Source organism: Pelodiscus sinensis, chromosome 28 (assembly GCF_052426305.1).
Source record: "Pelodiscus sinensis isolate ZL-2025 chromosome 28, ASM5242630v1, whole genome shotgun sequence".
In the NCBI taxonomy this organism is placed as follows: domain Eukaryota; kingdom Metazoa; phylum Chordata; order Testudines; family Trionychidae; genus Pelodiscus; species Pelodiscus sinensis.
Window position 1 is genome coordinate 8,181,367 of NC_143079.1, and position 24,324 is coordinate 8,205,690.

Below are 24,324 nucleotides of genomic sequence, written 5' to 3' on the forward strand. Positions count from 1 at the left end.
GAGCTTGGCACTGTCTTCACAGTGGGAGGCTGAAGAGAGCAAACACTCTCATTGGTTTCCCTTACTCCTTGCAACTGTAAGCAGTAGTGGCGCTAACCAGAGACACCCTCAGCATTTGATTTAGCAGGTCTTAACTAGACCCACTAAATCAAATGCCAGAAGATCGATCTCTGATGCGGCAAATGGAGATACACCCTCCCAATCTGGGGGAGGAAATTTCTTCCTCAGTCTGGTGATCAGAGAGACTGACCATGGGCACAAAAGGCAGCCAGCTAAGTACCGGAGAGTGAAAATGCTCAGTGCCACCTCCGAGCGTTGGCCCTGGTTACATTATGATGAAATGCCTGTATTGTCAGCGTCAAGCACACAAAAACCATGGGATCGGTGGCTTAAATAGTATGATATTTTTAAGTGTTTGGTTCTTTTTCTTTGGCTTCTGGTGTATGAGACTTTAAGATGCACTTGCTTCACATTTTTACGCTTTTCTTCACAACCATAAGGGCTCAAAACTTTTTTTTTTTTTAAATTAAACTTGAGATTCTCATGAAATCTCTTCCTGCAATCGGGGCTTTTAGGAAATTAAATGTCACGAGACTCTTGATTAAAAACCAAGATTCTACTCACTGAAACGTCCGTGTGTAAGAAAAGACGAGTGTAAGTGACTCTTCCAGTTGGCTTTATTGCCTTTAAACGGGCTTTGTTAGCAATCTCCCATCATGTCAAGAGTGGTGTTTTGCTATGTCGATTCCAGTAACCACATGACACCTTCAGGCTGGCGTTTAACTGGACTCTCATTCCTTTGGCATTGAATTGATCACACAGTGAAACTTCACTGGAATGAAGATCCATTATGTTTTTACTGGCATTTAGTGGACCAACTGGCTGCAGAGTCCTGGGTTCCTTTCCATGTGATCTTCTTCTGATTTCTCTCCTCTTACGACAACAGTGATAACTTTAGGCACTGTTTATCAATGCCTCCTGATCTACCCTACTATTGTAACCCATGCTATCTAAATTAAAGCTAGAAAGATATGTTGGCTCAGGCTACAATCACACATTTGCTTGCAGTTTAGACATTCACAATTTTGTTTAGCACATAGTTACTATCTCATAAATGGGAAGTGCTTTTCAGTCATCATTTAAGCCTTTAGAGGCCATATTTTCTTTATTTACGGCCCGAGAGATGACCTAGAGCACAGGAAAAGCAGTCAGGATTCCTAGGTTCTGTTCCCAGCATAGCTGCAGGCTCACTGCATGACCATGAGCAGCCATGCTAGACAAAGTTTTTTTTTAAAGTGTCTGCTAATTTGGGGAACTTCAGCTTTTGGGTACCCAGTTGAAGATTTCTAAGGACTTTCTCCTTAGCAATGCTGAACAACCTCAGAGCTCATGGAAGTCAGCAGGAGCTGTGGACTTTTGAGTTTGGGCACCCAAAAATGGAGGGTCGTAAAAATTAGCAAAAACTCTTGGACTTTTTGGTCTTGGCCTCTTGGTGCATCAGTTTTTCTAGTCTGTAAAATGGGGACAGTGCCTACTGGCCAGGGTGTCCCGAGGCTTAATCAATGCTTTAACACTTTCCAATCCTGGAATGAGAGGTGCAATTGAAGTGCAAAGTTGCATCCTCTACCACTGAGTTCCTGTCTCTTAACCCCTTTTGGCTCCATTTTCCCCAACTTTGTAAAGCCATTTGAAAGTAACAGATAAATTGGTCTACAAGTACATAGTACTGTATTATCATTAGTTTTTCCTGGGATTTTTTTACGTTTCCATTCGAGCTGACATAATACCAGCATAAAAGAAGAGACCCCAATCTCAATGTGTATTGCACTAGAGTTGTTGGTTATTGGATTGAATTTTAGCAATATTTATTTGGCATGTGCCTTGCAGCTTAGCTGATCCTATTATAGTTTCCCCCTCCTTGTGGGTGAATGATATATCAAATCTGACATGGTTTCTCTTTCTCTCTCTTGTAGGGCATTTTCCCCAAAAGTTACATTCATTTAAAAGAGGCAACCGTGGAAGACCGAGGGTAAGTTGGAGACAGTCAGGAGATACCACGTGGCTGGCAGAGATGATGGGTAGCATTTCATAAGAGCTTACATACATGCTACCTGTTGTACATGCTAGTGGTGTTTTGCATTGCAAGTTCCATAATTCCTATGTAGCCTCTTGGATCAGAATTATTTCTGGTTTTGCCAAACCATTGTACAACCCACATTGGACACATGAATAGAAGCAAAATTTTCTCACTTGCAAGGGTAAAGGTGAAATCTCCTAGGAATGGATATGGCAAGCCAGCTCAGTCAGCTTCACATTCAGTTCTTTTGGGGTCTCATAGCCAAATGGGCTTTAGAAGTGTGTGAATTATTTCCTGTCCTAGTAAACATCTTAGGAAATCATTGCCAATCTGATTGATAGAATCATAGAACTGGAAGGAACCTCAAGAGGTCTTCAAGTCCAGTCCCCTGCCCTCATTCTTGCATTTGATTTGCTGATCAGCTTTGAAAGGGGACAACCAGCAGCAATAGAAAGCAACTTCCAAAGGAAATTTTTAATCTCTATATGGTCAAGTAATTACTGAAAGCAATAATTCCTCAACTGGAAAACTGAATGGGGTCAAACATGTCTCTTCAGCATTCAATTTCTGGAGCAGATGCAAAAAAATCAAGATGAAAAGAAACTTGAAACGTGTTTGCATTAAAAATGGGAAAACAACACATGTAATTGAGAGAAACCCCCAGAGCCATTGGAAAGTTTTAGCATCTTAGGCCTGATCCGCACTATAGCAGAAGATCGAAGTACGATACGCAATTCCAGCTACGTTAATTACATAGCTGGAGTCGATTTATCTCAAGTTGAGTTTCCACACTCCTCGGAAAAGTAGTACTGGACACTGGCGAGAGTACCCTCTGAGTTTGATTTAGCGGGTCTTCACGAGACCCGCTAAATCAAACCCCAGAAGATCAACGATGGCGGCATCAATCTTCTGTGTAGTGAAGACCATGGCCTTAGTGTGGTTAATGTATCCATTATCTTTTTTTAATCCATCTCTAAAATTTAAATACCTTGCAGAGCTGCAATTTTGTTGTGATTTGATTCCCCTCCTCTCCCAAATGCACTTTTAAAAACTTCTGCAAACTTCTAGCACAGTGTTACTCTTGCACTTCCAGGTGTAATTCCTCTCTGACTGAGCGGTTGTTTAAGTTAGAGGCTCAGGTACCATGGTGATGAGCATGACGAAAGAACCTGTGGAGACTAGATTCATTAAAATTGAATTCTGCCAAGCCGAGAAATAACTAAATTGTTTTAAAATTGCACCTTTTGTGTTTCTGTGCAAGTCTGGTGTAAATGTTGCTAATTTGAAATAAGTGTGTGCCCAGAGGTATGCAATGAATTAACTAAGCTGATTTAATAACCAATTTAAGTTGAATAAGAGCAACTCTCCTGTGTAGATAAGGTCTCTGTTTTCAGGTATTTGGGAAATATTTGGCATGTTGGTATCTTACACACATTAGCCTCTCAGTGACCAGACAACCTGGTTTGAGATAGGAATGTTGGAATTACTGTGCTATATCAACACCAGTGTCCATCTATTCTTGGACAGTGGCCAATACTAATACCACAGAGGCAGGTGCAATAACTGTGCGGGTATGTAGACTAATCTGCCCCTTAAATGCATCCTTCCCTGATCACTCATGTCTTCAGAAAGTGACTTAAGCCTGGAAGCATGAATTCCGTGCCTCATTCACTTCCTGTGGCAGAGAGTTCCACAGTCATCTTATATGTTGTATGAAAAAAGATAAATCAATTTATCTGATTTGATTCTGCCACCTTTTAATTTCATTACATGTCCCCTTTGTGGGTTTTCCCCCCCCGCTCCAGACAACATGAGACAGTGATTCCAAGCGAACTGCCCCTCGTTCAAGAGCTCACATCCACACTGAGGGAATGGGCAGTCATCTGGCACAAGCTCTATGTGGTGAGTGTTTCACTTTCTTCCTTTGTTGGTGTCTGGTCCTGGAAGAGGGGACAGGATTGCTCCGCTCCGCGTGTTTAAACAGAAATAGGCAAGAGATTTGGACATCCCCATCTTTTCCCCATGCATCCAGCAGCTGATGTTCCTCTTGAGCATGCATGCTTTGTATGAAGATGGCCTCATTGCTCATTTTCACCAGTAGGATGGTTTGTTCTGGGAATTGGGCCCACTTTATTGTAAAATGTGTTTTCCCCCTGACTGGTAGATCTTCCCGTCTGATGTTGGCTAATGCAATTCCAGAGCTGGAAACAGGGGTTTGATAGGAAACCAAATGTTTTAAGTCAGAGGTCTACAACCTATGGCTCTCCAGACAGAACCAAATCAGGCTCTTTTGTTGTTCCCAAAATGCAGGCAACTTTTTACATTAAAATGGAAAATGAATTCAACATTTTAAAAATGCGTCATTACTCGTGTCGTTGGAACGCGCGCACAAACCTGAATTGGACCAGTTATCATGTAAACGTCGAAGACCTGCATGAAAAGATGCAGCAGCAGAAGTCCCATGAAATAAAATCTTTGAGACCGATGTTTCATTTAGTCTATTAGTCATCCTCATGTCAATTATCAGTAACATTAAGTGGTATATTTTCAGTCCCGCAAGTGGAGATTCTAGCTCTTTGTTGGCCACTTGCTCTGAAATTTGATGTAGTTTGGCTGTTTGGTTTGAAAAGGTTGCCGACCCCTGGTTTAAGTGCTAGATGAGATGGATTTCTGAGCTCTATTGTCCTCCGAACTCATTGTGTGGTCTAGAGTGAGTCACTGATTCACTCACGTTAATAGTGAAACATCTGTTGAATTGTGGCTTATAATTTCCCTGTGCTTCCATTGCTCAGTCGACAAACTCAGCTATACTGAAGCTTAGCGTCTGCAGTGCACTTGGAACTTCTACATTGCCTTCTACTTAAAGATCTCACAGGAGCATTGCTATAAAATAAGGAGATGGAGAAGAAGTGGTTTATTGCTTAGAAGGTGAATGAGAGGACAGGACTTGTAGGACTAAGGTTCTATCTACTCTACAAAACCGGTACTGCTCTTCAGGAATTGAGTTAGAAGACATGTCACGCACCAGGATCAGAATTCACCAGGACAAGTCATAATCAGTGTTGGGATCAGCTGATTGGGAATGCTTGTGTGAGTCACGGTTGCCAGCGTGACAACCATCTCTGTCTGTCTCCCGTGTCTGTCCGATTTAGTGACACAACATGGGTGTATGATTCAAGTCCTGAAGCCTCGGACTGACCCCGCCACTGACTTTCTATGCACGTTGGAGCAAATTGCTTCATCTTGCTTGGTTTCAGGGACGGGGCTAACATTTCTTAGCTACAGTTGCAGAATGCTTTGAGATCTCTGACAGACTGGTGCTGGGTATGTGCATGAGAGAGATGTATGTATGTATTTTTATAAAAGGTCAGCATATCTATAAAATATAAATACTTCTGGGGTTGCCTTTTCTAGAGTAGATACAATCTCTGATCTGATCTTTCTCGGGGGTGTGGGGAGTTGTGTCATTAACATAATTGATGAAATAAGACTCAGAAACTTCCGATGCTGTGGAAGGAAGAGCCATCTCATTAATAGTTTTCTATTTCTCGGACAGCTGTTTACTTTCCCTACTCCCCTTGATCTTTCTGTCTTCTGGATTATGAAGGCAGGATAGTAAAATATTTTCACTGAGTCAGACTCTACTGATGACTGTGCTCCGCAAACAAGCTTTCCAGGCAATGGCCAATACAGAATAATTTGTTCAGCCGACTGACTTTTGGTGGTGGTTAATCTTTGATGGAAGGATTAGCTGATTTAGAAGCCCTCTGTATCTTCGTTTCCTGCCTGATGGGGCACGCTCATAGCCAGCTGAAAAGTCCCTGATTTTCATAAGAAGCAGGTTTATCTGCTAGCGTGAGATGTCTTTTATATTCTGGGCCAGCCCCTATCTGCACAGATGTGAATTTGAGATAATCAATCACGTTATCTTTTGCTGATGCATATTAGCTCTGCTTCTGCTGGGGAAGGCGACAAACAGAAGGTACAATGACCCATATGGGCTTGGAATTCCACTGAAATTCCTGGGGGAATTCCACTGAAATCGAAGGCGTTCCCGTAGGGATACACTTGATCCATTATTTTCAGTCAGAACCTCTTTCATCTTTTCCTCTTCTGTGCCCCATCTGAAGCCATTAGGAAGGGGAATTTGCTGGCTGTAGGGTAGAAAAGCTGGAACCTCCTGCCATGGCAATACTAAGGCTGCTCCTTGCACACCTTTACAGGGTGCAAAGGTGGGTTTCCGGGGTCAGCTGCTCAAGAGACCCGGATCATCTTTTTGCAAGAGAATAACGTCTAAAATTCGCCAGCTGCGTGGTTTCTGCCATGCCACGTACTTCGTATTGCAGGTGACGTCCCTGCATTCTCGGTTCAGGTTGTTCCTCTTGGATACAACACACAGGAGATGCTGTTTTCCTTAATAGAAGATTTACCCGGGGTTGCTTGGGTCCTCAACTCATTTTTTTTCTTTATTTAAATCAGTTCTCTGGGGTGGGGGTGGGGAGGAGGGGTTCAGGATGTGGCTGCCCCCCCACAGCATGGGGCCAGGTGAGAAGCACCTCTCCATGGCTGCTGCACTACAGCCTGGGGGAGGGGTGCATGTCCCCGGTCTGGGGCAGATTCAGGTTCATCTGCTCCCTGCGCTTCTCAGCCAGAGAGGGGAATGGAACAAACTGAGCTTTTCCCTGGATTCCTGACACGGGAACAGCCAGCAACGTTCCCATACGAATCGGGGGTCAGGGAAGCAGCTTTTCAGCCTCCCCCACACTCCCTAAAGGGCACATAAGGGCTGGGAGGCTTAGGGCTGGGACAGTCCTGGACCCTTTTCACCTGCCTGGTGATTTTTCTTCTTCATGAGCTTTATGCTACAGCCCTCCCTCTCTCCTCCCCCTGCCCCCACCCTGCACTATCAAACCTTGACCTTGCTTTCAATTCTGATAAGAGGAAGCTTCCTACTGAATTTGGTGGGCCTAGCGCTTACCGTTCAGGAGAAGTTCTTGCCCAGACAGACAGACATGCTCACAGACAGACAAGCTCAAATACAGAGGAGATTTGGACTGGCCCATGGAATAATCCGAACTCCATGGGTTTTGTGGAAGTCTGAGCACCGTTGGCTGGCACTTGCTCTGAGCGGTGCCTTGCCCCAAGCCCAGACAGAACTGGCAGAAGGCACGGATCCCTCAGCAAAAACACCCGTCGCTCCTTCTGCTTACCATGGCCGCAGTGAAGTAGAGGCCAGACACACTTAGAGCTCCCAGGCCGGGCAGGCAAAAGCTGCTATGTTCCAGCAGCAAAGACAAGAGAGGCGGGGTCTAAAGACTGGCACTTTCTGCTGGGCTCCAATGTGGACTCATTAGGTGGATCACGTCCCCGCTTCCTGCCTCAGTTTCCCCACCTGAGAAGTGGAGTAATGATGCTTTCCCCTCCTGCTTGACGCCCTTGGAGATCTCCAGATGAAAAATGTCTCTCAAAGGCGACATGTTAAGTATTTTTATAGAGCCGTTGGGTGCCATAGATAAATCTGGTTTGTCTAGTAGTAGCTCCTGCCCTAAAGAGCTTATAGGCTACACAGACAAGCTAGAAAAAGGATGGGAGGGGGAGCAGAGGTACCAGAGTGAGGAAGTGACTTATCCAAAGTCATGCAGTAAGTAGCTCTCTGGCCCAACTGGGGCTGGATTCTTTGTCTGCGGTGCCCTGGAGTTTAGAAAAAGCCACCTCTGAAAAGCTGGTAAAATCAAACTGAGAGAGAACTTGGTTGTGTTGCTGAGTTAGGCTTTAATGCTGACTCGGAGGAAAACAGTTCAGAGTTCAGAATGAATTATCCGTTCTTCCAAAGTGCAGTCTTCAGGCAGATTACAAACACTGGAGCTCAGTTTCTCTTCAGTCAATGGTTACTTCAAGCTGCGCCGTATGTGCGCCAAGACTGTGATTAAGATGAGAGAATAGTTTTACATTGGCTCCAAACATTTTTCTTAGCCAGGGTAAGTTTATCCGATTGAAAAATTTCGGCCAGCCATAAGTGCATTTTGTTTGTGGTCCACGGAACCACAAGAATTTTCTCCACCCTCTTAGGTTAATGAGACGCGAGATGTGATGCAATTGCTGAGCAAAGAAAGAGTTTTGTTCCTGGCTCGGTCCCTTAAAAACCTTTAAGGTTCTAGCCTCAGAATCTTTTTTCCTCAGCGCAGAAATGCTTAATCTTTGATGTGACTTGACTAGGTTAACATCATTCTTAAAAGAGACATGAAAGACATTGTGGTTTGAAGGGGGATGCAAATTTATTTCCCCCCCTGCAGTATTACAACAAAACTCAAAGGGAGGAAGGAGGAAGCCCTGCAGAGAAGGGAAATGGAGAAGAAAGAGGGAGGGTTTCTCTTTGGCAGTATTTCATTTTGCTGCTATCATTTCTGTAAATTACTGCAAAAATTGGACCATAGTCTCCTCTGGAGTGCATCTGCTGAGCCTGAAAATTAATCCAGCCTACGCATAGGAATTGAGCAATTATTGGTTGTTAGTGTGGCAAATCTAATTTCTTTTAGGGTTGTGGAACAGAGAACAGAGGAACTGGGTGAGGGAAACTCTGGGCAACTTTTATCAGAGCTAAGCCGTGCTTGGTCATACCATTATAGATCCCTGCCTCAGTCAAGAGCACACTTTGGAAATGTCAAGTGTAATTCTTGGATGCCCAGAAAACGAATACATTAAATTACTAATTAAGTAACTAAATTACTCCTAAAGTAAAGTACAGAGGCGCCTCACCTTCTGTTGACTTCAGTGGTACCCGAGGATGTACAGAACAGGGTAGATTTAGGCTTCTTTCAACTAGCAGCATATTTTTTTTCCTGTGCAAAAATATTTTGGCAAAAAATGGGGTTCACAGAAAATATTTTTGAACATTTTGGGAAAAAACTAGGGATGTAAAATCCCAGTTAATCAGGTCGCCACTTAAACCTTAGGTTTAACCAGTTAAATGATTAAGCAGGATCCTTCTGCCAGCCCCTCAGCATGGGGTGCCTGGCAGCAGGAGCTAGCACCCCCACACGGGGGAGGATGGCTTCTGCTCCCAGTCTACCTCCCCCCCATGTGCATGGCTCCTGGTTGCCATTGCTGCCTCTCCACCCCCGTGGGGGAGAGCAGCAGCAGTAGCCAGCAGCCACATGCATGGGGAGATCCAGCTCCTGGTCCCCATCCCCCTCTGGAGTCCCCCTCCTATGGACGTGAAGTGACTGGCTTCAGCTCCCAGTTTCCCTGAAGGGCTGGAGCAGCTGTCTGCCTATGGCAGGCTGGAGGCAGGGGGCTGCTCCCAGGTACTGGCTAATTGGTTATGTGTTCACATCCCTCGAATCATAGAACCATAGAGCTGGAAAAGACCTCAGAAGGTCAAGTCCCTAGTAAAAAATTTGTTTCAGTTTCTCATTATCAGAAATTGTCCAATTTTGCAGCTCGGGGGTGGTGTATTCTGTGAAAACCTGAAATGTGAGAAACAGACATTGCCCGTAGACCTTTTATGAACAACAACAAGAATCCCACTTTCTTCCATGGGGAAAAAGAAGCACGACAGAAAATTTTTGACTGGCTGTAGCCCAGCTTGTCAGTACACCAGAGAACCACGGTTGTTCTAGAAGCTGTGGCAGGGAAAAATTATGCAGAGAAAAATTAAGCTCTGCTTTAAAAATCGTTTGTGTTGCCTTTTGTGTGGTGTAGACCTGCATCCCATGCTTTGAGTGTTCTTCCACCCATAGTGTGGGTACAAGGCGTCCCTGCTATATGTTGCCCTGGTATACATCCGTTCTGCACAAAAGTCGTTGATGTTTGTAGGAACTGATGCGTTATAAGTCTTCCCATTCCCTGCTCTTAAGTCGTGCACTAAAAAAAAATACCCAAATGGAAGTCAGCCATGGAATAAGAATCTCCACTCTAAGTTGTTTCACTAACGTCCGAGTTTTCTGAACTGTATCTTGGATTTGTAGCAATGATGGCCTGTAATACGTTGTGTTGCTTCCTACCTGTCCACCTTTGAAATCAAAACTTGTGCCATTGACTTGAATGGGGAGCACAATCAGGGTCTTTTCCCTTAGTGTTTCTATTGCTTCTGGGCGAGTTGGGCTTTTATACGCTGTTGCCTTTGTACGGCATCTCCTTCATATAGTCCATGAAGCTGCTCGTCGGTCATCTCAGCAGCCCGAAGGTCGGTGAAAGATCCCGCTTTACTTCAACTGGTTTACTCCCAGTACAGCGACCCAGGGATGCATTGGCGTTCAGAGCATTGGAGAAGTGTCCCTGACGGACTCGCTGCATGCACACTGGCACGCGGGAGCGGATGTGGAGAAAGTGGCTCCTGGATCAGAGTTTTTGTATGTGTTTTGACTTAGGGATGCAGAAGGTTCACTGGTAAGCATCACCTTTGTAAGCCTTCAGCCAGTACTAGTCGGCAACCAGAAGGGCCGGGTTCAACGTCGGGGGGGGGGCTGTGACGAAGCGTTGGGGTTTTCCCGTCTCCTTCACCCCAAAATGGCACGAACAGACTCCACCAGCCAGTAGAATAGAGGGAGTTTATTGCTTCTCCAGGATACAGCACAGCACAGATGTCATCTCGTTACAGGAACTGGGGTTAAGAGGCCTCAGTGCCCCCCCCTTGAGATGGGGGGTGGCTGGGCCCTACAATCCCAGCCCCCTCCCCAGCTCCTTCTCCCCTGCTTCCCAGACAGAAACTAACTCACTTCCAGCCCTGCCCCACAGCCAGGGGCAGCATTCCACCTTCCTTTGTTTCTCTCCTTGGGGGGCAGCTGGTCAGACAGGTTGAGAGACCCTCTTTTGCATAATGACTCATCCCCTGCCCTGCTGGGCCGTGGTACTGACAGCAGCCAGCAAGTTACCCCCCACTACGTCACAGGGACCCTTCAACAAGGTGACTAAAACTGGCTCGAGCCCCCACCCAGTAAACTGGGAAAATTCCAACCTACCCGCTGGGCGCCTTTAGAGGCAATTCTTCCCCTCTCGCAAGCACTGAGTCGGAGATAGAAACAGTCTGTTTAATCACAGTAGGCAAGCATCAACCCACAAGACCACACACAAACAGTGAAAAACCTGTAACACGAACAACCTGTGAGCAAGGTACCGTTCCCAGGGTCTGCAGGGTGAAGTCTTCTGCCTAAAGGTCTTTAGTCCAACCCCGCTTCAAACACCCCACTTACAGCTCTGTCCAGTCAGTGCGGACCCAGACACATCACCCTGATGACTTCCCTCATAGAGCCTGAGATTGTGCCACCTGTGTGCTGCCTGCTGGTCGTTCCTGCCAGCTGCTCCGCTGGCTGCAATGGGTCTGGCTCGAGGCCAAGTCAGTGACTTCAGCTCTTAGTGATTTCAACTCTTTAGCCACCACCTAGGCTGGGGAGAGATTCCAGCTTCCACTGGACTAGCAATAGACTCCTGATGGAGTCTGCATTAGGTCTATCCTTAAAACAAGGGGGAGAGAAGGCAGGTTGAACCAGTCTTACAGCTCACACCTGGCAGGCATGAAGCAGGCTTGCTCAAGCCGTTCACCCCCCCACTCCCCCCTTCCCTGTTCACTCAATTCTGGAAGGCGGAGGCCTGTTCATTTGATATCTCTTTAAATGATGGTGTCTCTCCTGCAAGCACTGGTCTCATATTTTACAGTTCCCACATTTAGGGGTGACCCCCACAACAGCCCAAATTAGATACAATCCCTCACATTCCATTCTAACAACCGATCCTCCATCAGCCCTGGCCGAATTGGATTTACATAGCCACGCCCCGGGTTCCTTCCCTATCCCAGCATGAGCTGTGTTTACATATTAACAGTTAATTACCTGAAGCAAAATGCAGGACAATGTAGCACTTTAAAGACTAACAAGATGGTTTATTAGATGATGAGCTTTCGTGGGCCAGACCCACTTCCTCAGATCAAAAAGTTAATTACCTTGCAGAGCTAAACAATTTAAATGAACACGCCCACCCCCAGGGCAGCTCTCTGCTTTTAGCTGGCTGATGGCTAGCAGTAGTTCAGCCCCCTGCTTACACCTTTAATGGGTGTTGCTCACCAATTCCGATTAACAGTTAGCTAGTGGGGGCTGGACAGGGTGCGGCTCCAACCCAGCGCACAGGGACTGCTCCGGTCATGTGACCAAGTCTCAAGCATGGTCGGTGAGAACCAGAGGAGCAGATACGTCTGCTCTGGCCCCTGGGCACGGTGGGGCGGAGGGGCTGGCTCTGAGCTCCCAGAAGGGGCGGCGCCTCAGACTTGGATTGGCAATTAGGGACGTTGTTGCCCATTTTGAGTCCCTGGTTGGTGATACGAACAGCGTTTTAATCTGTCTGTATTTGGAACTTGGGCCCACAGTTCATATACAGTAGGGAGGGGTGGACGTAAGCTGTATGATTTGGATCTAACTCGCAAAGACCCCAACGTCTGTAGTGTTTGGATCTGGAGTACTGGTTTAGCTCTTTATAAAAGTGAGGGCCATCTCCAGCCCAGGTTTAAATTTCAGACAATCCACATCTCAGAAGTGTTGGGCTCTGGGGTTTGGATCGTCGGTTGACAAGTGCTTTGATCTTGGCAGTGGCTCCGCAAAGAGGCATCAGATGAGAGCTCTTTATGCGTCTTTGAGTGCGTATCCTTGGGGAGTCATTGACTGTGTGACTTGGCAGCAGCCCGTCTGCAATAATTTAAAGAATGCAGTGTTGAAAGTTATTCTCCAAAATCACATGGTTCGGTGGCTTCCTCTGTCCTGGGGAAGGTTAATGTTTAGATGAATTCACTGGGCCGGAAGGTAGAAATGGTTGCCTGCCACCTTAATGCTCTGCAGTCTTGCTTCCAGTGGCTACGCATGGCACCAAAGAACGTGTATTTAAAAAGTGCTTGCTCCTTCGAGGGGCCTTGTTTTCAGGATTATTTAACTCTGGCCACCGGTATTTTGAAGAAAGTGTTGGAAGCTGGAGAAGTCAAACAGTTCAGACGTGGTGTAATCAGGCTTTAGAGCAGCTGCAGTTGACATCTGGTTGGAATTTGACCTGCTGCCTTTAATGGTTAATATTAAATACTGAACACAAAGTTTGCGCTCCTGTGCTTTTGTATGACACCAGTCTCAAATCCTACAGGTACGGAGAACCTGAGACCGGTTGCCTTTCCAACCTATTCTTAAAGTCCACACGCTGCTTTCCAGGGCTCGTTGAAATAGCACGACAAAATTCATCTCAAATATTTCCCCAGGCATGGCTTCACCTCACATTCCTCTGTTAGGACTGCTTAGGGTTGCCAGGTGTCCAGTATTGACCCAGACAGTCTGGTATTTTCATTTCCTGTCCAGTAAAAAAATTCAGAAAATACCGGACACCTAAAATGTCCAGTACTTTCTGATTCTTTCCCCTGCCAGGAGGTGAAAATACTACAACACACTCAGCAACCAGGCCCAGCCTCCTTCCCCCGACTCCCCACCTCTGCTTACCTGGTTCCACAGGGAAGCTGCCTTCTGGCTCTGATCAAGAAAACAAGATGGCCTCCAGCAAAGTCTAAAGACTTTTCTTAAAGGGGCCATGCTGTTTTAATGCAATTTTTTTTTTTTTCGCTCAACAACTTTTTCTTTCTTCAACAGAATTTTTTCCCCAGTTGGGGGGGGGGCGGGGGAAGTGTTCGATATTTTTGGTTAAACCATCTGGCAACCCTAGGACTGCTCAGCTCACACACTAGATCCCCTCTTTTTAGAGTGCCACTCCTGCCTCTCCTGTGTCAATATGTGCAATGAGCCATGAGTCAGTGAACCAGAGGAACCCACTTAACTCTCTCTCAGCGGGATTAGGTGCGGGATTGGGGTGTCTCAGTCAAACAGTGTGAGCCTTTTACAGAGACATTTTTGTGTCTCTATCTGATACACTGCTCAGACAGCACGTCATGCCTGGTGCTCAGCGTAAGTTGGGATTGTGTCGTGATTGGCCGATTGTGCAGCACTGAGGAATGGGGGCTCTGTGTGTGGGGGGGCACTAGTTTCTCCTGGGGGGGGAAGCTGAGTGATTTCCAGCACTGGCCTCTCTTTGGGGGGGTGTCTCCTACTTGGGGGCTGAGTGATACTGGGGGGGGCCGTGGCAGTGGGACCAATGGGCGGGGAGATTGACCTCCCCCAGTCTGTCTCTGTTTGGGGCAGGAGGCCACTTACCTGATCCGGTGGCGAGCAATGCAGGGCCAACTCTCCTGCTGAATTTAATTGAGTGGAACCAGCAAAGGAGCATGCCAAATAGTCTCGTTAATTAGCAGGGACACGTGGGAGTGGGGGAGAGCTTCACAAGGTGAGTTTTTAAATAACCTGCTGAGTCAGCACGTTAGCTTTTTACATGCTGTTTTGTAAACGGAAAAATTAAAATGTAGCTATTGTAGGAAACTCGAGAGAAACTCGAGCTGCTTCTGAGAAGCTTGTGGGGGACACAAGTGAGGTCTTTTTGGTCTGTGTTTGTAGCACGATACTTCTCCTGGCCCATGACTGGAACTCCTAGCCACTACCACAGTACAAATAATAGCTAATAACCACGTTCGTATTTATTTGCATTGCGGTGGCACCTGGAGGAATAGACGAAGTCAAGGCTCCGTTGTGCTACGCGCTGTACAGACACACGGTAAATGACAATTGGTGTCCCAAACTCCTTGCAATCTTCCAGTAGACATGGTTGCACCCACGTAGAGACATGTTGCTTCAGCCAGTTTCTCCATCGGCCCCGGAGTCCATCTGTGGGTTGTAAAATCATAGAATAGTAGAACTGGAAGGGACCTTGAGAGATCCAGTCCCATCCCCTGCCCTCAAGGCAGGACCAAGCACCATCTAGATCAGTGGTTCCCATACTTTATGGCATCACGCTCCCTTTTTGATTTTTTTGAAAAACCCTCAGCCCCTCTCCTCTTCCCACCCCCAAATAAATAGCAGCAAAATTGAGTGGGGCAGCAAAACTTGATGGGGGGGGGGGGCTGGGTTGCCCTTTGCGCCCCCCTTTACATTTCTTCATGTCCCCCCCTCAGATTTCTTCATGTCCCCCCCAGTTTTGGAACCCATGATCTATCAGTGGTCTCCAACCTTTTTATACCCAAGATCACTTTTTAAATGACAGACCAAGCCAAGATCTACTGCCCCGCCCCTTCCTTGAAGCCCCGCCCTCTCTATTCTCCTCCTCTCCATCACTTGCTATCCCCAATCCTTATACTGCTACTTAAAAAAAACAAAATTCCAACCATTCCTCGCAGCTACTCACCTGTGCTGTTGCTCGGTGAGTAGCTGCTCCTCAAATGAGGAAATCTAATGTAAATGTTCTGCGCAGGCGCGTACTTCAGAGAGGGCTCAAGAGCTACTCTTAGCGCCTCTGAGATCTACCGGTAGATCGCGATCTACTGGTTGGTGACCATGGATTTCTAGGTCATACCTGATAGAAGTCTATCCATCCTGCTCCTAAATATCTCCAGTGATGAAGACTCCACACTCTCCCTACGCAATTTATTCCCATGTTTCGGTGTCTCTGTATGCAATGCCATGATCACCATGGTAACAGATTGTCCCAAACTCTTTGCTGGGACAATCACCTTTTGGATGGATTTTGAGAGTCGGAGTGGCGTGGGGTGATGGACAGGACCCAGAGGGCTGGCCCCCATGGCAGTGAAGTGCAGGGACTCAATTCCGTTAATGTTCTGACTTGAAAATGTAGTTGCGGATGCTGGGTAACCAGCGATGGAGGCAGGATTTCTCATAAATCACATAGGGTTTCATTCTAGCAGAAAAGGAAGCATTTGGTTTAAAATACCAGTGAGCTGGAAGGGTTGTTTAGGCTGGTGCAAGGAGGCGGTAAGTGAGAATTAATATGATGAAATCAAGGACAAGACACATTCCGCCTACATGTTATCCATGTTGTAAGGGAGTAATTCCCACTAGCATCGGAGCTATCCATATTATTTAGATGCTAGTAACGCACAGAGGTCCTGAACGAGACCAGGGCTCCATTGTACTGTGCTATACAAACTCACATGGATTTGTGTGTGTTACCGTTTCTGATTTGTGTCCATGGTACTATATGTTTAATGCCACAGGACTGCTCATTGGTTTTAAAGTTACAGGCTAACCCGGCGACCCCTCTGAGACTCAGAATGAGAGACAGCCCCCGTGCCAAACAGCTTGAAGGCTAAATAGACGAGACAGACTAGCCCGGGAAAAAGATGGGGGAACGGTTCACCCAGAGTCACACAGCAGGTGGCAATGGCAAAAATCAATCCCAGTCTCCTGAGTTCTCATCCAGTGCTCTGTCCACTAGACCACGCTGCCTGTCTAATCTAACTCTGTAATGTGACCAATCTGGGTGCTGCAAAAGGGCTGGGATGCATTTTAGGGATGTAAGCGACTAGTCGACGACCCGATAAGCAAATGCAAATGCTTATCGGAAAGTCGAATAGGAACTCGACTAGTTGCTTCCCCCCACTTGCTGCTTCTATCAGAGAGAGGCAGCAAGAGCGGGGGGGAGCATGAGCCAGTGCTGGGGGGAACCTGCTCAAAAGCCAGTTCTCCCTCCCTACATCCGCATCTCTGAGGCTGATTAATCAAAATTTAACACCCCAATGCATTTCCTGACCATGAGATATTTGTGGAGTTGTCTGCTAAGGAAGTGATGGAAGCCTCATTGCTTGTAGCAGTTAAAAGCAGACAGGACAACCCAGTAGAAGACTACAGATAGTAGAAGACTGTAAAAAGCAATTGTGCATCTATGCTGGGGCTATCAGTAAAGGTCTTAGCAGGTGTTTTTTGTGATTACATGTGAATTGGACGAGGGTTTCAACTACGTCACCCTTTGGAAGACTTCCTAAGCTCATGGTTTTCAGCACACAACCAGCCTGAAGTTGCTGTCCCTTTTTCCCCTCTAGGACAACAAGGTGTCCCAATTTCGGCACCTGCAGCAAATGATCTATAGCCTGATAGAATGGCGGTCGCAGTTCCTTTCTGGAACCCTTCCCAAAGATGAGCTGGCAGAACTCAAGAAGAAGGTCACTGCTAAAATTGACTATGGCAACAGGTAAGGCCCTCTCCGCATTCCATGTAAAGCCAAGCTCCTAGTCCACAATGCTGGAAAGTCGGATTCCTGGACAGGAACTGTGTGATCAGGGTTAACCGGGCAGCAGAAGCAGCTGACGTGGGGGCAGCCTCTCTCAAAGCCAAGTTGTGGTTTCTTTCCTGAGATGATACTTGCATTGCAAAGACGTATCGGCGCCTCGCCAGCTCCTCGGCGTTTCAGTCCAAGCATTCAAAGAAAATCCACCAATCTGCTGAATTTAGCAGCTCACAGACTTAGGGCCCAGCCTTTTATTTGTATTAATTGTTTTGTTAACCTCATGACTCCTGTAAAGAAGGATCAGGTCCTCTGGTGATTCTGTTGCTTTAGTACTGGCTGGGTTTGGTGAGATCAGAGGCAGTGTGGTCTAGTGGATAGGCTCCTGGACTCGGAATTGGGAAGCCTGCATTCTATTCCTGACACTACCACTGACTTCTTGTGTGTTCCCTTGGAAAGTTGGTTTCCCCTTTTATCTGTCTATTTAGCTTGCAGGCTGTTCCAGGCAGGGGCTGTCTCTTACTTTGTGGGTGTACGACACACAGCACAACAAGGCTGTTATCTTGGTTAGGGTGGGAAGGTTCTCCCACACACAAACAGTACCAAGAAAGTGGAGTCCGGATCCTCTGTTTAGGTTAAAGCAGCGAGGAGTCCTATGGCACCTTATAGACTAACCGAAGTGTTGGAGCATAAGCTTTCGTGGGCAAAGACCCACTTCGTCAGATGCATGTAGTGGAAATTTCCAGAGGCAGGTATAAATACGTAGGCCAGAATCAGGCTAGAGATGACGAGATGGATCCAATCAGGGAGGATGAGGCCCACTTCTAGTAGCTGATCTGGAGGTGTGAATTCCAAGAGAGAAGAAGCTGCTTTTGTAGTTAGCGAGCCATTCACAGTCTTTGTTTAATCCTGAGTTGATTGTGTCAAACTTGAAGATGAACCTTAGCTCAGCAGTTTCTTTGAAGTCTGGTCCTGAATTTTTTTTGCTGCAGGATGGCTACTTTTAGATCTGCAATTGTGTGTCCAGGGAGATTGAAGTGTTCCCCTACAGGTTTTTGTATGTTGCCCTTCCTAATATCTGATTTGTGTCCATTTATTCTTTTACGTAGGGACTGTCCAGTTTGGCCAATGTATATAGCAGAGGGGCATTGTTGGCCCATGATGGCATATATTACGTTAGTAGATGTGCAGGAGAATGAACCAGTGATGGTATGGCTGATCTGGTTAGGTCCTGTGATGGTGTCGCTGGTGTAGATATGTGGGCAGAGTTGGTGCTGAGGTTTGTTGCATGGATTGGTTCCTGAGTTCGAGTTATTATGGCGCTGTGTATAGTTGCCGGTGAGAATATGCTTCAGGATGGCGGGCTGTCTTCGGGCGAGGACTGGCCTGCCTCCCAAGGCCTGTTTAGGTTAGTGATGCCACGTCCCAACTGATGGGAGCAGTTTGTAAATTCAGACTCAACCTCTTCCGCCAGCAACCCGCTCAGATCCCTAGTGATTCCCTCTGCACAAGAGAGGCCCCAAATGAAACCCAGAGTCAGAACTGCCCTGTGCAGAGGGCGAGTGAAGATCTGAATCTTTGGGGACCACACAGTTCAGAACCCTGAGCTTCGCTTCACTGCTTGGCCCCACCTCTAGCTTCTACTGTGAGTGCCTTGTGATGCTGATATTGTCACACTCCCATGCCTCTCTCCCTCGCCGCGTCTAATTAACTGCGCTGCTGCCCCAGCAGGGAATTACCAGAATGTAGCTAGAGATTAAGGGCCTGCTTCTCTGTCTCCTTGCGTCTTGTGCAGTCAGGTACATCAATGGGTGTAGGATGCTACCAGATGAGACTCTCAGTGTTTTACATTCTTTGTGTGCTGGGGGGAACGACAGCCCAGAATCAGGCTTTCGGTGAGTTCTCCATAACCGTTGTTTTCACACCCATTCAAAATGGGGACTCAGCCAGTGGGATTGGATGTAGCAGCTCAGACTTCAGATGCCAGGGATGGGTGAGAAACCTCACCTGTCCGAATTCTGCCAAGAAGCTGGCATTGCCCATGAAGCACAGCTTACTGGCTACCTGCGGTCGGAATTCAGACAAGAGTCAGGAACCAAACTGCTTTATCCGCAGCACCATACGCAAGGCTGCTCTGTAAGCTGCCAAAGCAGCATTTCACAGGCTTGTACAGGGCAGGGATCGTCTCTGTGGCTCAATCTATTTGAAGGCAGAGCTGAAAATTGAACCATGTAACCTCCTTGCAGAAATGTAGTAGATTTAACCCATGCGTCAATATGTCCCTTCAAAATCTGTTTACGTTGACATTGAAGGAGTCTCATCTTAAGTAAATTAATTCATTCATTCTACTCCATCACTAGATATTTTCTTTACTTATGTTTTCTAAAGGTGGGAGGGGAGGATGGTATTTCTGGGCATTAGAAGAATTGGTAGAAGGACTGGAAATGTTGCTTCTCACCCAGCCGTGGGTCTGTGGATGGCAGTTTTCCAAGTCTCTGGGGGGTCCAGTCTGGCCAAGAGATTCTGCACTGATTGTAAATTGGTTGGTCCCTCTAGTGTGACTGTCACATATGCAAACCACCACCTCCCTTGGCAATTTATTCCAATATTTGACCACCCTGACAGTTAGGAATTTTTTCCTAATGTCCAATCTAAACCTCCCCTGCTGCACTTTAAGCCCATTACTCCTTGTCCTGTCCTCAGAAACCAAGAGGAACAAATTTTCTCCTTCCTCCTAAAAGGGTGTCACAAGGAGGAAGGAGAAAATTTGTTCCTCTTGGTTTCTGAGGACAGGACAAGGAGTAATGGGCTTAAAGTGCAGCAGGGGAGGTTTAGATTGGACATTAGGAAAAAATTCCTAACTGTCAGGGTGGTCAAGTATTGGAATAAATTGCCAAGGGAGGTGGTGGAATCTCCCTCTCTGGAGATATTTAAGAACAGGTTAGATAGACATCTGTCAGGGATGGTGTAGACGGAGCTTGGTCCTGCCTTGCGGGCGGGGAGCTGGACTCGATGACCTCTCGAGGTTCCTTCCAGTCCTATGATTCTATGAAACCCTCCATCAACTGCAGGTCATGCTGAGAAAACCCACCGACCCCCTCCGGCTTCCACACAGCCAAGCCTCTATCATGTCAGTTCGTTACTGTTTCCACCAGCCTGGATGCAGCTGCCGTTGATGACAGAGGCTCCCTCCTTGGACTGCCTCCATAGAGACAGAGAATGGTTTTGAAGGGCATTTGCGTGGTAGTTCCATGCTTGTGCGCTGTGCCCGTAATCACTAGGAATGTGATAGTGTAAATGTGTGAACTCGTCAGCGTCACGGTGACACGCAGCCCCCCCGCCATGAGCACTGGCTCCCACCTCTCCTCCTACGCTGCTGCCTCTGACACAGAGGCAGCAGCTGAGGGGGCAAGGGAACAGGCAGCTCCTCCCATATAAAAGTGGAACAGCTGAAATTTTCAGCAGTTACACGTTTCCCTGAATAAAGTCACTTTAACATCCCTAGTTATCACACGGATCACCGGTGTTGAGACCACTGGGAGAATGGAGGGGTCATTTCCTAGTCCATCTTCCATCCTGAAGCTAACCCCCAGGACTCAAGGGGTACGGCTAAACTACATGGCTCCGTCGACGGAGCCATGTAGATTAGACAGATAGGCAAAGGCAAATGAAGCCGTGATTTAAATGATCGCGGCTTCATTTAAATTTACATGGCTGCCGCGCTGAGCCGACAAACAGCTGATCAGCTGTTTGTCGGCTCAGCGCGGCAGCCATGTAAATTTAAATGAAGCCGCGATCATTTAAATCGCGGCTTCATTTGCCTTTGCCTATCTGTCTAATCTACATGGCTCCATCGATGGAGCCATGTAGTCTAGACACAGCCAAGGAGAGCACAGATGGATTGGATCCACCATTCCATCTGCCCCAAATGAGCTCCGGTATAGCTCTGGGCTTGAGGTTGGGTCCCATGTCATCACTGCCCTGGACAGAATGTTGTGATGTTAGCAGAGCTGTGATCATTATAGAAGCAGGTTTCTGGAGGGACACTTGTCTGTTCATCCTTCCCAGCTGTCACAGAGACGGACTCTCTCTGGGTTCTTTCAACAGACCCCTCCAGCTCTTTAAAAAGTTGCATGAGTATTTTCTATTCCATTTCCATAGCTACATTAAAAAGCCTCCTGAAGTCACCTTTGCTTCCAACTTTATTGTCAATTATTTTTCCCCTTCCCTTGCAATACGGACGCTGCTCAGGATTTTAGGGCTGGATCTGGTGGTGCGTGATGACAATGGAAACATCCTGGACCCGGATGAAACCAGCACGATCGCTCTCTTTAAATCTCATGAGATGGCATCCAAAAGGATTGATGAAAGGATCCAAGAGGAGAAGGTATGTCCTGACTAGTTTGTGGCCTGACCCCCCAGAGAATCATCTGTGCTCTCTCCCTATGTGTATATCTACTGAATTCCCTAAATAGAAGAACTAGAGGACACCAAATGAAATTAATGGGTAGCAGGTTTAAAACGAATAAAAGGAAGTTCTTCTTCACACAGCGTGTAGTCAACCTGTGGAACTCCTTGCCAGAGGAGGCTGTGAAGGCTAGGACTAGAACAGAGTTTAAAGAGAAGCTAGATAATTTCATGGAGGTTAGGTCCATAAAAGGCTATTAGCCAGAGGATAAAATGGTGTCCTTGGCCTCTGTTTGTCAGAGGCTGGAGAGAGATGGCAGGAGACAAATCGCTTGATCATTGTCTTCGGTCCACCCTCTCTGGGGCACCTGGTGCTGGCCGCTGTCGGTAGACAGGATACTGGGCTAGAAGGACCTTTGGTCTGACCCAGTATGGCCGTTCTTATGTTCTTATGAATTTTTGGCTAAAGGATGTTTTGCTGGCCTCATGGTGTTCCATCTGGCATCAAAACTAGATTGAATTCCATTGTGCCTCCATTTAAAAAAAGAAAAAGGGAAATCCTTTTTAATAATCCATTTAATGTGGACGGCACATCCAGAGCTCCTTGGCAGCTCTGAAACGCTCCGATATCCAGCTCCTACCTTCCAAGTTTTGGCATCAGGTGCATGCTCTATCATAATTGCATAAGGTAACTTTTTCACCAATGCCCACGTGATTTAGGAGCCTGCGTGTTGCGGATTTCCAGCCTATCGTCTTTCTAAGATGAGCCTTCCTTGTTCAATGGCTTTCAACGAGACTTGGGTGCCAAAGTGCCTGAGTCTTTTGACACAGTGGGATTTAGGCTCCTAAGTCACTTGAGCACTTCAGGAGATTTAGTTTAACCCATGGCATTTTTCTTTTGGCTCCTCTGGTTAGAGACATGCAAGTTGTGAATTATTTGGTGTTCTTGTAAATGTCTATGTATGTTACATGGTTGTAATATAAACCATTTTGGTTACCCTGCGGGCATGGCTCACCATCACACTTGTGGTGCAACATGGGTGGGTCCCATCACCCCACCTCCCCCATTGAATGGCTCAACCCTCAGTCCTGTCTGGAAATTCACTGAATCCCTAAGACGACCCAGCCATGAGCGTATCCCACCTGCAGCCTTTATTCTTTTGAAGGAGATACTTTCTTGATCATTGTTTCTTGCTCCACAGTCTCTGCAACAGAATTTAGACCTCCGAGGGCAGCCGGTCTTCAACTCCACCCACAGCTACAGCCTGTATGTGAACTTCAAGAACTTCGTCTGCAACATCGGTGAAGATGCAGAGCTGCTCATGAGCCTCTATGATCCTGAGCAGTCAAAACTGATTAGGTGGGCAGAGCTTTTCTTACCCACACACAGAATCCGCAGCCACGCAGGGCACCCAAAAATGTGGGGCACCACTGGGTCGTACTGTCCATAAGAACATAAAGAACATAAGAACGGCCGTACTGGATCAGACCAAAGGTCCTTCTAGCCCAGTATCCTGTCTGCCGACAGCGGCCAGCACCAAGTGCCCCAGAGAGGGTGGACCGAAGACAATGATCAAGCGATTTGTCTCCTGCCATCTCTCTCCAGCCTCTGACAAACAGAGGCCAAGGACACCATTTTATCCCCTGGCTAATAGCCTTTTATAGACCTAACCTCCATGAAATTATCTAGCTTCTCTTTAAACTCTATTATAGTCCTAGCCTTCACAGCCTCCTCTGGCAAGGAGTTCCACAGGTTGACTACACGCTGTGTGAAGAACACCCACCTTTTCCTATCCCTGTCCTGGGGCTCTGCTTCCTCCAGAGAGGATCTAGTTCACTTAAAAGTGACAAAACCTGCTAGACCTACTAGCAGAACATCAAATCTGGGAAAGAGCCATTCAAGTGGTAATGAAGCCATTTCACTGGCATTTACTAACCCCCAGGTATACACTGTCAGTTTCTGACTATGCTGTGTCAGTCAATGGGACCTTAGTTTAAAACAGGGGAGGGGAACCTAAGGTTCTTGGATCCAGCCCCCGAGGCTTGGGGCTCCCCCCACCCCAGGGGCTGGAGCTCACAAAATCTACTAGCTTGGGCCCCCCTTGGCTCTGGTGTACGAAGGGGATTTGGGGACTGTCAGCCCCTTCTCAGTAGGGGCCGCATCCGTGGGGTTGTTTTGTTGTTCTCACTTGTATGTGGCCCCCGACTGAGTGCTCTGTGGGTCAGCAGCCCCCCACCCCCGGTTTAGAAATGTGCTTCAAAAATATTTCAGTAGTGTGTTAATGAAAATGATGAAACCCATTCTCTACAATGTTCGCCCCTCCTCAGCTGCCTTCGGACATAGGGGCATCGATTTAATAGGACCGTGTAGAGCCCTATCAATTCTAAGGATGGGGCCGCAGGTAGGTTGCTGGTGAATCAGAGGGCGCCTCGGCTTCCGTGCTGATGGCGATGCCCCATATGATGGAGCTGCTATGAGGGCCGCAGGCAGGAGTTGATTTGGGTTGTGGTTTTTTTGTTGATCCCTCAGCAGTGATTTGGGCAGGAACTATTTGATCTCAATTGAGACTTAAAACCAAGCTCTTGAGCAGGTGATCCTTTAAAAATCCCACCGCACTTGTTAAAGGAGCAAACACATTCACACCAGTACCTTAGACAAATTCCTACTCGTCCCTTTCAGTTCTACGTATCTTACATCCTCCTGCAGTTTCCTTTTGGACTGAATATATATTTGCCTTCAGCTGTGCATATAGGTTTTC

General features: G+C 47.0%; 1 protein-coding gene across 2 annotated transcripts in view; it reads left to right on the top strand.

The window, feature by feature from the left end:
- The window catches only part of DOCK5 (dedicator of cytokinesis 5), a 187,269-nt gene that overhangs the window by 56,147 nt on the left and 106,798 nt on the right, over positions 1 to 24,324 (top strand). Inside the window, exons 4-8 of one of the 2 annotated variants that reach the window (XM_075910678.2) lie at positions 1,974 to 2,029; positions 3,883 to 3,979; positions 16,977 to 17,125; positions 21,410 to 21,545; positions 22,768 to 22,925. In XM_075910678.2, the coding sequence (XP_075766793.1) occupies positions 1,974 to 2,029; positions 3,883 to 3,979; positions 16,977 to 17,125; positions 21,410 to 21,545; positions 22,768 to 22,925 (596 nt within the window). Of the gene's footprint in view, positions 1 to 1,973; positions 2,030 to 3,882; positions 3,980 to 16,976; positions 17,126 to 21,409; positions 21,546 to 22,767; positions 22,926 to 24,324 lie in introns of those variants that run through there. The other variant, XM_006114193.5, reaches the window with a different exon arrangement.